The sequence below is a fragment of the Acipenser ruthenus genome, chromosome 31 (assembly GCF_902713425.1).
Source record: "Acipenser ruthenus chromosome 31, fAciRut3.2 maternal haplotype, whole genome shotgun sequence".
NCBI lineage: Eukaryota > Metazoa > Chordata > Actinopteri > Acipenseriformes > Acipenseridae > Acipenser > Acipenser ruthenus.
The window spans coordinates 10,710,814-10,723,868 of record NC_081219.1 but is presented as its reverse complement, the minus strand read 5'-3'; the positions used below and the strand labels follow the sequence as shown (position 1 = coordinate 10,723,868).

The 13,055-nt window shown below is 37.3% G+C and overlaps 1 protein-coding gene across 1 annotated transcript; it reads left to right on the top strand.

The window, feature by feature from the left end:
- The first annotated feature begins 950 nt into the window (after positions 1–950).
- Positions 951–12,713, top strand: LOC117974019 (WD repeat-containing protein 5-like). Its single transcript, XM_034928197.2, has 14 exons — positions 951–1,120; positions 2,572–2,717; positions 3,225–3,333; positions 3,751–3,824; positions 4,096–4,185; positions 4,858–4,947; positions 7,084–7,167; positions 7,816–7,871; positions 8,154–8,200; positions 8,604–8,679; positions 8,857–8,890; positions 9,028–9,102; positions 9,336–9,423; positions 9,783–12,713. The coding sequence occupies exons 2-14, from the start codon at positions 2,637–2,639 to the stop codon at positions 9,881–9,883; spliced, it is 1,005 nt and encodes a 334-aa protein (XP_034784088.1). The 5' UTR covers positions 951–1,120; positions 2,572–2,636; the 3' UTR covers positions 9,884–12,713.
- The last annotated feature ends 342 nt before the right edge of the window (positions 12,714–13,055 follow it).

The window sequence follows — 13,055 nt, the reverse complement described above, 5'->3', positions numbered from 1 at the left end:
ATAAGCTTTGGCGATTTCCCTGTCGGGGGGAAAAACAGCCCTTACTAAAGGCCCATTGTGGTTCGCAGTGGCGATTGGCAGATTGTGTTCAGCAAGAAAATTAGAAAATAGCACCTCAGCCTTGGACACCTTTTCTTGCAAAGGAGAACAAGTTGGCACAAAAAAATGTATGCAACACCATTCTGGTGCAGAAGATGACCACTCCGGATTGAATTTTGTTCTATACTTGTGAGCGCCTTCAAATTTCCGTTTGGCCAACATCTTGCCTTCACTCTCCTTCTCTCTGTGTGATCAGTAGGCATGCACAGCATGTCTTAAAACGTATTGGTTTTAAGCAATTGGTTAAATGTGTTGGTTATTGGTTATTGCTAGGCAACACATTACTTCTCTTAACCAACATGATTTCCTTGCCATCCAAACTAGTATAACTGACATATGTAGCAAATACAATTTCCATATCACAGTGATTGACACCTCTGGGGTGGGGCAGTTCATACATTTCCAGACTTTCTCAGTGAGCGCAAACTAGATGAGTCCTGTGTGTGAGATTTTATGAAGTGAGAGTGTGCGTGTGTGTGAGACAATGTCCAAATGCGTGTGTTTCACGAGTCAAGCGTATGACATCCAGTGTTATGTTTTTTCCACATTGTAAGTGGTGGTTGCTTTTCTTTCCAAAACATCATTATAGCCTTTTTATTGTAGGGATGCATGTAGTGTTTATATATTCTAAAAAATAATAAAAAGGTATTTTAAAATTTGCATGTGACACTTCCTAGATGACTGTATTACCTTTTATGAAACCACGTTGCATGCTGCCTCTGTCTGTCCTGCAAAACCAACACAATGATCAACATTCGAAAATGCTGTGCCTTGGTCGTTTCAACACGATGTCCCTCCTTGGTTGCCGTATGTATTGTGCCTGTATTGCCCACGCACATGCGCGGTGGCTGTCGGTCGCCACATTCCCCGCCTGAGGAGTAAAGCCAAGGTTCCTTCGTTGTAATTCAACAGGGGGGAAAAAAATTCACATTACTGTACAAAAGAGGTTTTCGTACAATCGTTAAATCTGGAGACTTACCTATAAAGAGGCGAGCTGTACTGCAAAGCCGACATCCGAGGGGTGAGTAAGTTCGCGTTTTATTGTTTGAATGGAAGGAATAGAAAAAATAATTCATGTGCAAAAAAAAGAAATCATGCATGAATTTTGGTCCCAGCGCCGTCGATGGAATGTATTCGTGGGATTTCAACAGAAATTGAGCTTCCGATATTCCAGTAAAGATACCGTGTTAAACATTCATTTATAAACTTTTAAGAGTGGACGTACACGTAGGGTTGTTGGCCAGGGCGAGTATCTGTCTGGTCCAAACTGAGTGATGCTTTTTTTTTCGAGCCAGGCCTCGCGTCTACAATTAAATAGCACAACCATATTACATCTCAAATTGCTACTATTGCACACAAATTACTGCATCCACGGTAAAAAACCAAACGGACGTTGTTTATTTATTTCTAAATGTAGCACGTAGCATAGTCTGTACAATACACAATCGATACAATGTGAAACGTATAGCAATACAAGGACTCTACATACTCCAGTATTACTGTACTTATACATAACGACCCTAGCACGTATACTGGCGATATTTACGAGTGCCACAATAGAGTAAGAAACCCATACCGACTTTTCCTTTGAGCTAGCTACTCGTATTACTGGATGACAAGCAATACAATCTCATCTAGAAACCAGTTTCATCGCAGCATTGCGACTACATTCAATGAACGCAATTTGCTTTAAAACCAAACCAATTCATACGAAAATAATCCGTTGGAAGCGTATGTCCCCAAGTGTGTTTTTATGCAGTAGCCGACGTAGTCCAATTCTGCTTCTACTAGAAAATATTTTATTTTATTATTTTAATGTATTTTATATTCTTTAAGGTTATGTTTTTTGGGAAGCGAGTACTGTGCATCCATCAGCTGGCTTGCATTGCAGGAGACCGCTTGACAGACATCAATGCCTGTTGTGTTTCATTCATACCACAGTCAGCACTGGATTCTGAATAGACACAGGTTTATTGAGGTGGTTGTTCAAGGTTTCGGCCTGATGTTGTTTTAGCATATTGTATGGGTAAATTATTGAAATGGCAAGTGTAATGTTTATTATACATTTCTAATCCTTGCATTAATTAACAGCCTCTGTCTAAAAGAATGATTTTTATGTATGCCTTTCGTTGTTTTGTCATTTTATACAGTCCTTTACTCCGCACTGGATGCACTTGCTACTTAACACAGAAAATAAATCGTTTTGTATACGTCACGAGACCCAGAAACTTAATGCATCACACACTGCAGTCTGGTTCCAGGCTTTCATGATGCGGTTTAAATAATACATTGTGTCGTCTTTAGGTTCGAACATAAACCATTATTCACAACTTTTAAGTATTACAATATAATTTGTTATATTGTAGTATCATGCAATTTGGCGGGCTGTGAACCTGCCAAACCAGGCATTGTGTGTGTTGACTATTTAGTTTATTTACCACTAGATTTGTAAAATATTATTTTAATTTCTAGATTGTGCTGGTGGGTTGTGCTGACACCTTCCACATTAGGGAAGATATTCTGATTCACTTGTAACCATGGCAACAGAAGAGAAGAAACCTGAGACTGAAGCAACTAAAACACAGTCTACTCCATCAGCATCTGCAAGTCAGAGCAAGGTAGGAAATGAAGCTTATAGGACGCATGTCGTATTATACCAGTGTTAAACCTACATACATTTATAAACATTTTTCATACTTCAGATGCATAACAGTATAAATGAATCTACTGTCTCTTGAGCATGTGACCTGCCTTTTTGATTTAAATGAGATTACATTTTAGGAAAAGGCCCTTTTTGAAGTGTGATGGCCTCTTCTACTTTGGATTAAAAATCTGTATTTGAGCTACTGGGATTGTGGTCGATTGTGCAATGTGTTTTATATGTTTAAAATATACTCTTATTTGTGAATGCATTGGCTTTCAGTATTTGAACATACATTTCCACCTTACTTCTGTAGTGATTTGCAAAGTCTTGCAGAGAAGTAAAAAGGTGGTGTTTATACAGAGTTCCCTTGTGGTTTCAAATGGTACGATTCACATTTATGTTAGGTGTTAACGTGACATATCAAAAGATGTAATGTAAAGAAATAGTTTTATATATATATAATCTGTGTATTGTCCAACAGTCAGCTCCTCTGAAGCCAACATACACCTTGAAGTTCACGTTAGCAGGACACACAAAAGCTGTCTCATCTGTGAAGTTCAGCCCCAGTGGAGAGTGGCTGGCAAGCTCCTGTAAGTACAAATAGATTTTCTTAAGAAATGCTTATATTCCTCGTTGTCTGGAGCGCATTACGGTGTACCTGCCATCCGTTTGCCAGAAACTGGAATGTGCTAGACGTTTAAACCTCAAAATCTGAAAAAGTCACCACCAAAAATAAAATGACAAATATTCTAATGCATTTCAGCATTTTCAAGTACTGCCTAAATGCTTGTGTACGTTTACAAAAATTATAGAGCACCTCTAATAATGTGTTTACAGTAGATGTTACAATTATTTCAACCCCCCGTTCATTTTACTTAGAAAGGCATCATCTCATTAGTTTGTTTATTGTGTAATGTGTAGAGAACATCATCCACTGGGTGTGTGTTTGTGTGTATGTATTTGCCTGTGAACATCTGTATCCCTAAGGAGTCTTTCTGTGCTTACAGCTGCTGATAAACTGATCAAAATATGGGGAGCATATGACGGGAAGTTTGAGAAAACAATATCTGGACACAAACTTGTACGTCAAACTTTATTTTGTGGGTTTTCTTAAGGTTTCAGTTTGCCATTTTTATTTATGCATGTGTTTTGAAATTGGATGGTCATAATTTATAGGGAGATTTGCCTTTATAATGTGTTCTAGATCATCTGCTTTTATTGCATTGTATGACGTAACAGGCATGTTTAGCTTAACCAGTAACAAATGTGTAAATATGCCTGAACTGAAATAGCTGCTTTAATTCGACAGCATTGAATGTACTGCTTCATATGGGGTTGGTTTTGTTTTTCAGGGCATCTCTGATGTTGCCTGGTCCTCTGACTCGAACCTCCTTGTGTCTGCCTCTGATGATAAAACTCTTAAAATATGGGATGTCAGCTCGGTAAGAGAGTTTGCTGGGTTCTCATCAATTCAGCAGTCGCCAAGGTCACAGAAACCATCACTAAGGCATTTACATGCATCTTATCTCGCTAGCTGTTTACAGGCTCGACAAGATCACATTTATTCTTGTAAATTGGCATGGGAGTGTTGCACATGAAAACAGGTGGAATTGTATCCTTGTTTGTTCTGTAATGTCATAAATACAGTATTGCCTTGCTGCTAAAACTGGCTGTCTGTGCTCAAATGCATAAAGGAAGAGCCATTTAAGTCACAGGAATTTGACAGATTTTAATTTTATCGAGCAATAACCTTTGCTGGCTTTATCAGCACTGTGGCCTCACCGTAGTATATACTGGTGTCTGGCTGCTTTTACCGTTTCCCTTAGACCCCCATAGAAACTGCACCATGTAACAATACACATATGCTATCTTTTTCCTCCTTGTGCAGCTATAGGGTCAAAATGATGCTACAGTCACACTTTGTAATTACGCCTGTTAAGGTTGTGGGAAATCCAGGCCTTAAACTTATTCTGTGCATGGGGTTATAAAATAACTACCTAACCCATATGCGTTTCACAATTCTAGATGCAAGTATAATTTAGTGACACTGGAGTTTGATTTCTAATTGAATATTTTACTCTAGTGTACTTATGTAACATTTTGGTCCCCAACAGGGTAAATGTCTGAAAACGTTGAAGGGCCACAGCAACTATGTATTCTGCTGTAACTTCAACCCTCAATCCAATCTGATTGTCTCGGGATCAGTAAGTCATTTTAAAGTTGTTTTAAATTTGTTTGCTGATTACAGTAACACACACGGCTGGGGCGATGCGTAATTTTTCACTATCGATTTATCGTTCTCCAAAAAAAAGCTGATTCATCGACGTTATGAAAGGATAACAAAAAAATGCAATAATACATGTGGAGCTGTGGATTACTGTGTAACACTGCAAATAACACTTTAAAATGATGTGTATTAAATTGGTTACACCAGTTTATGATACAGTAGTAATCAAATATATGATTTATTTATTTTACGTTATTCGTTGATTTGTACCAGTTGGGGTACAATCAGAGTAACAACCAATCAGGAGAAAAAAACAAATTAAAAAAATGTATCGCTGTCCACAGCAGTTTAGTAACAAGAGTGTTGTCTGTTGCTTATATTTGAATTGTGTTAAGGAACATGATAGTGTCCACATTTTGTTTTAATTAAGCGATGTCTGGCACGTGCAGATTTTGTTTGAAGTTTTGAGGAGTACCATATATATGCAGGACATTTAATAAAACACAAAACAGCAGTGCGTTTCTAAAACGCAGATGTATAAGACAACATTTCCCTTTTTCATACCTGTCCAATAATTTTGTTTATATTACGAAGTAGTTTTATGCAATGCAACATGTAAAAATGGTTCCACCGCTCCCTGCATCCTCTCTTTATCCCATATAGCACTGCACACATCTCTGGTGTTAGAGCGACTCAGTAATCTGTATCCGAGCATCTTACCTGTTGACACTGTCAGGCAATAATTTGGACAAGCAAAACACATGCTCAAAAATCATGGTTTAAAGATCATGGATGAGGCCAGCAGGGTTTTTATTGAGAACTATTTCCTGCTTTTGCAAAACTTGCAGCAATTACGATACCTGTAACTTGTGTACCAGCAGAATGGAGTTTTAGCTGTCAGAGCAGAGTACAGATCAGCAAACACTCTCGTTTACATGAGGATCATCTAAAACATGACAATTTCAACGGAAGCTCCTGAGCATTATTAAGACTTTGATTTGGAAAGCGCACAAGTCATTTTCGACTTGGTTGCTAAAAGGAAAACAGAAAGCACCTTTAAACATTAAGAGACATTATTACATGTTCTACAACACTGATTTTTACATTGTGAAGGGGGGATTTTCAAAAGAAAACGTTTCACAGTAAGCTTGTCTTTGTCTATTTCTACTACCATTATTTATACTGTGTACTGTTTTGCGTGTTAACTTCGTTAATCTGAAATAGTTACACTGGAAAATACAACTGTTTATGCAATATGTTAAAAACACAGATGTTGTGGTTGAAAACACAGATTTTTGAGATGGTATGCTTTTTACAAATGCACATTTTTTAAGGCTAGCGCGACCTCTGTATCTCATTAAATGGTCACGCTAATTAGTTACTGGAGTATCACAAACATTACTTTCTTTACTTTTCTTGTCTTACTTTAGAAAATAATTGTCAAACATTGAAAGGCATTGTATCTCGGTCGATACAGTACTTGTAATTCTAGCACAACGCTCTTCACTTGCTCTGTTACTTTGAAGACTCCTGCACAGATCCAATCCCATCAGTAAACAGGGGGAGAAAGTGAGCTCAATCACATGCAGATTCAGAGAGTCAGACCTGAGGGGAGCAGAGAAGCTCTGCAGCTTAATGCAAGAAATAATTGCCGATTCCAAATTTAATAAAACATAAAAGCTTTCCTTTACACAAAAACGCTGCACAGGCTTGACTGTCGATAGTTGTCAAACGATACAGTGCATCGCCTCAGCCTTAGTAACACACATTTTTAAATGCGATACATGTGTGTTGGCTGCATGCATGTTATAATTGAGAAAAATGGATTTGCTCTCGGGGAAATCTGAGGATTTCTTCTTGGCTATTCCAAACCAAAGAACCTTTTGATCTGAACTAAATATGATTGATTTTTGTTTTCGTGAAAGTTCACAGTATGTCTGTATTTTAAAGAGACTTTATAACATATTCACTTACTAATTGAATACTCTTTTGTTGCATGTGTGTATTCTGGTTTGTATTCTGAAGATTATAATTGGCTTGCATTACTTATTGATCTAGCTTTGGAGGTATTTGGCACAGACTAAGCTAGGTTTGTGAACTGTTCTCCCTGCAGTTTGATGAAAGTGTGAGGATATGGGATGTCAAAACTGGGAAGTGTCTGAAGACCCTGCCTGCACACTCTGACCCAGTCTCTGCTGTGAGTCTTTCTCTGTTACTTATTCCATTTCCCCTCATAACATATGATTTTTAAAATGTGCAACTGTGTCTGAGCAAAATCCACTGTATTGAATGAGGCAGGCGTGTAAGTTGAGTTTGCTTATGCTGCATACAGATATGTATTGTGCCAGATGTTTTTATTTGAAACATTATCCAGAACAATGAGTGGCAAAAATGCAGCTCATTTGGGCTGCTCAGTGCCTTACGAAACTTTTTTTTTTTTTTTTTTTTTTACTGATTTAGATTAGAAACGGAAAATAATTTGGAATTTTACAGGTTTTATTCCAAATGCACCCTGTACTTATTTTCTACTTAATTTATTTATTTTTTGGTTTGCATGGAAAATTCCATGTGTTCTTGGTCTGTTTAAAAACAGACAGTTGTCTCCATTCTCATTAATTCTAACCACAAAGCCCCCCCTTCAGTTCTACTCTCTCCATGCACTGGTTTGTGTTGATGTGTTTATGTACCATATGAATGGTAAAGAACAACCAACTGAAACAGTTTCTTTGTGACTGTCTGCATGCATACGTAGTAAACCTTTGTGGGTGTGTATTTCTTTTAGTTTGATTTGTCAATGGCTTTGTCCAACTAGGATATAAAGTTTTATTTTTTGTTTTTTCTGCAGGTGCATTTCAATAGAGATGGGTCATTGATTGTCTCCAGCAGTTATGACGGACTCTGGTAAGTCTCTTCATTTGCATAGCCTATTTAGTCACCTTCAATATACTTTGGGCTTCTATGAAGTGGATTTTATGTTTTATTTATTTAGTCAATAATTTCAATTCATAGAGCTCTATTTTAATGTACAGCAGAGCAGGATTTCAGGGCAGCGACATTAATAGCCGCCGTGGTTTAGATCATTCAAATAAACCATGCATCATGTAAGGAGATGGGATCAATAATTCTCTGGACAACATCAATAGACATGTTAATCAGGTCTCTAACGTTTCTGTGTCCTTGCAGTCGAATCTGGGACACGGCGTCGGGCCAGTGTCTGAAAACGCTTATTGGTGAGTATGATAACTACCTAGTAATTACTTTGATTGGTAATGGGTCATTAATGTCCTAAAGCAGAGGTCCCCAAATTTTCATGCATCTAACTGTTCCCCATGAACCAAAATGCAACACCTCAACAAACCCTGTGCCTCCGAAATACTTAGTTGCACTTATTTCCCGGTCATTGATTTATTCTAGCATGAGAATTATTTTACGGTCTCTGCTTCAACAGAACCAAAGGCTACCTGTCACGTGTTCAAAGACTGTGAAAGGTTGGGAAGCACTAATCTAAGGAGCCAAATTGTGTGCTACAGTACTTCAACTGTAAATTAATTTTAGTTTAAAAAAAAAAAAATCTGTGTATGTAAGATAAAGACTTGACATATCTTTACTCCCAGTTATATTTCTCCTTTTTAGATGATGATAACCCCCCAGTGTCATTTGTGAAATTTTCTCCTAATGGCAAATACATCCTGGCGGCAACGTTGGACAAGTAAGTCTGAGCCCCTAAACCTGAAGTGAAATTCAGGATTTTTTAAAATGTAAAACAGATAACAAGGTATCTGAATGAATATGCTAATATTGTAATTTATTAAAATAAATACTTGAAGTTGTGACTTTGATATTTCGCTAACATTTTCCTTTCATTTGTATGTGTTGCTGTTTGCAGTACTCTGAAGCTGTGGGACTACAGTAAAGGAAAGGTATGTTTTCTTTTGATGGTTTCAGTTTGTTGGTAGAGTTTCTGCATTAATGATCTGGAAGTGCTAAAGTAAAGTTTTGAGAATTAAAAGTAAACATCCCAGATCCACCAGACACTCCTTTTCATTTTGTTTTTCAGTGCCTGAAGACATACACTGGACACAAAAATGAGAAATATTGTATATTTGCCAATTTCTCAGTCACTGGTGGCAAGGTAAGTTGAATTGCTAGCTTGTATTTAAATTGCTGTTTTAAGTTGTTTTATAAGATTGTTGGTGGTGGGTCTTTTAGATCCTTTAAAACTAAATATAAATGGTGAGTTTAAATGGATTTGCTAAAATGTCTTTGAATATCAAATGAGCCAATTATTATACCCATAGACTTAATTGTTCTGGGTTGCACCTGATATGAAACCCCAGTTTTGAGCTGTGGCCTGCTGTTTTCTAGTGGATTGTGTCTGGTTCGGAGGACAATATGGTGTACATCTGGAATCTACAAACCAAGGAGATTGTGCAGAAACTACAGGGCCATACAGGTAAGGGACAGTCACTGGTCAGCTCGTGGTCTTTGGGGGCAGGGCTCACTCCTTTCTGTACTAGTTAATATAAAAATATACCTTGCCGAAGATGCAGTAACATACTTTTAAAATATTTGCAAAATGACTTTTGGTGGATGAGTGTCATTCATGTTTAAAATGTAGAAATGGTAAAAAAAAATGTAATGCATGTAATGACAACCGTTTTGAGGTTCAGTGTCTATGATTATAAAGTAAGTTTTGATTCATGTGCTGTACTTGTCAGCAGTTGACCTGAAGGATCTCGTAATGTGCCTATGCTGATTTCACATGTGTTGGGCATTAACCTTTAACATGTGTTGCATTGTGCTTCTTTTTAGATGTCGTTATCTCAACAGCCTGTCACCCAACAGAAAACATAGTTGCGTCAGCAGCGCTAGAAAACGACAAAACCATCAAACTTTGGAGGAGCGACTGCTAAGCCAGAGAGGAGTTTTTTTTTATTTTTATTTTATTATTTTTTTCCCCCCCAACAAGGACTTTATACAGCAGGAACATAATTCATGATCTGGGGCTGGCAGCAGTGTGACGGAACGAAGAAATTCAGTATGGAGGCAAACAAGTTTGAGTTGTTGAGAAAGTGGACAAACTGTCTTGATTGGAGCAAACTAATCCCAAACCACATACTTTTTCATTGCCTTATTTAAAAAAAAGCGAATTACAACTTTTGTGTTTAATTAAAAACAAAAAAATGAAGGTAAATGCATAACTAAAGAACTATGTGTAAAAAGTTAGCTTTAGAAGTGTAATGCTGATAAGTAACTAGAATTGGGTTTCCTATCGTTGCAGTTCAGTAACCAGTACTTTCACATCGCTTTTTCATACACGCTAATGCTGTGCCACTTACCTAGCTCTAACTCTAGTGAACAAGGGTTCTTCCACTATACCCTTATGTTTGTAGACATTTTAAAACAGTTAAAGGTGGCATTTCTGATAGATTTTTGTATCTTAATAAATACCAACACAATAAAAGGCGGACTCTCGACAGGCCCAGTAAAGTGGCGGGTTGGCAGAAATCATTTTCTCTAAATTGTTTTGATTTGAGGAAAGGACTCAATGGGTGTCTTATGACATTGAAACATGGTGGCTGGTGGAAAACATGAAAAAAAAAATTACAAAACAAAAACGATGTACCTGTGTTGCATGTCGTCTGACAGTTTTTAATCCCTCAAGACACGGTGCCTCCAGAGAGTCCTTGGCACAGTGCTAAGGCCAAACAAATCGATACATATGCGGTAACAGGATTATTTAGCCTGTCATTCTGCACCTCCTGCTCCCAGTTTAGCAACCCTTATTGATTTTAAAATCTACTCATTTTGACAGTACTTGTACCAATGCATTTATACTACGGTATGCCAAATGGTACTGGGGTTTAGCACTGTGTACTGCCAGACATGGCTGTGTGTTGTTTTTAAGGAGCTGCTTTACGGTTTAAGAGGGAGTGTTTTATTAGGTAGAGACCCTTTTTTTCTAGAGCTACTTTTGGATTAAGACTTGTATGTAAGCTGTGTGTGTTCCATTTTGTTAAGATGAATATCGTTCATAAATAAATAACACAAAAAAAACAAGGTTCACTTTCATAATTGACAAATGTCCGAAACACTCAAATGAAGTAGACAGATGATTCAGCCAGTGCCTTGACTTGCATTCCTTTGACATTTAACTGTTCATCTTGATACAGCTTTAATTGACATGGCTTTTTAGAACTTTAAGTGGTATGTGCAGCAGATGTTCTGCTGGTTTTGTAATTGTAAATATTTGGCAACCCTTTATATAAAGTTGCATATTACCTTCTGATTGGATTAATTATGCACAAAATCAGAATTTGCTTTTTACTGTAGGATTTTTTCAATGTTGGGTAGCTGCTTTACATGTACAAGAGTATGAAGCCTTTTTTTTCTTCTCAAATAACCGATTTTATGTAAGTTTTTAATTTTTTTCCCAGACCGCATGCATTGGGTCCTTGTGGCAAGTGCAATTTTTTTTCTGTGGCCAGTGAGATTTAAGTTGTTTAATGTGATGCAACATAGTGTGCTCTCTGTCCCCATTACAAGACAGTAAAACACATGGCCTTTTAACAACCAAGCTCCTCAGTTTCGCTATGGTTTATCTGGATTCTACTGCATGTACTGGATGTTCCTACTTCTGTCTTTTTTCTTTTATTTATTTTTTCTTCACAAGCCAATCACATACTTGTTGTTCAGCTCAAGTCCACCTCTAGTTACAAGATGTGATGCTGACCTGCAAACCTTCATAAAATGTAGACTGACCTTATCAATAACAGGTACTTCTTTTATTGTAGTAAAGCTTGTTTAATGCCAATGAAGAACGTCAGATCAGAAGTGCTTGCTGGTTATATTGTTTTTACACATGGCAGTGCCAGTTCTACAATCTAATTATGGATTAGTTGCCAGGATGAGTAAACGACAGACAAGCTTGCTGTTGTCTCTCTCCCCAGTCCTTCAGATGACTCTCGTACCTGTGGAAAATGAAACCACTGGGTTATTGGTGTACATTCTGACTTCTTGTTGACTCCCACATCCTTGAAGGTCCTCTCTTGTACGAGAATGATGCGTTGCTCCATGTGTTGGCCATTTTCAGTACTGTGTTTCCCATTAAGTAGGCATCTGAACACTATTATCATGCGATGCGGATTTGTGGACAAAATCATACAGATACTAAGGATCAATAATGCTCTCCTTTTAAAATAAAAGCATTAAAATGGGTCTAAAATCCGCAGAACCATTATCGTTCTGAACATCCTTTCTCTTAAACGTTCACGGAAATGTACAGCTGACTCCCTGTGTTGCAGTGCGATTTGACGCCATGCAACAAGAGAGCATCTTTGATGCGACTTAAAACAGTGACCAAATAGGATTTCACCAAAGAAAATACTTTGGGTGCATTGTGAAAAAACAGAACAATGTAATGTTGCTGTTTTTAAAGTTCTGTATCGTTGCTTATATTTCTTGCGTATGTGATGTTTTTAGATGCAATATAATAGAATTTTTTTTTTTCCCTGAAATTTTTGTTTCATGATTTTCATGCTGGTATTGAACAATTCATACTCTGAAGCCTTTGTCGTTCCAAAATACAGTGAGGGAAAAACTGTCGAAGGATTTCAAATATCAATCTACCGTGTTAAAAGGACAGCATGAAAACCATATCTGTATCCGCTTAAATGCTTCCGATTTTCTGAATGCTCATTTTGACAATGAACCAAGGTGTAATAAAGTGTTTTTTACATGTAGTGTTTGTGCTTCATTCAATACTGCATATTGCCTATCTACCCATAGACTGGATTTCATAAACACCATAAGAGAAAATATTGCAGAAAATTGAGCGTCACCATGGAGCTGGCACACAATGCTGTTTTTTTTTTTAATTCCAGTTAGCTGGGACATTGTCCACAATGTCATGTGTGCCGTTCGCACATTCTCTTCTAATTGTGTCCTGTAATTCATTATAGAGAACTGAAAAGGAATAGTGATTGTTAGGTGAATATTTCCCTGTAAGGATCATCAAAATTCAGAAAAACATAAAACATGTAACATGTTTATAAAGTAGTTCCATTACTAATCAATTATTTACTG

Excerpts from the sequence above, each read along its gene's own strand:
- LOC117974019 (XM_034928197.2), top strand. The coding sequence starts at position 2,637 with ATGGCAACAGAAGAGAAGAAACCTGAGACTGAAGCAACTAAAACACAG. Across the intron at positions 4,948-7,083 it reads ATCTGATTGTCTCGGGATCA|TTTGATGAAAGTGTGAGGAT; the intron begins GTAAGTCATTTT and ends TTCTCCCTGCAG. Across the intron at positions 9,424-9,782 it reads GAAACTACAGGGCCATACAG|ATGTCGTTATCTCAACAGCC; the intron begins GTAAGGGACAGT and ends GCTTCTTTTTAG.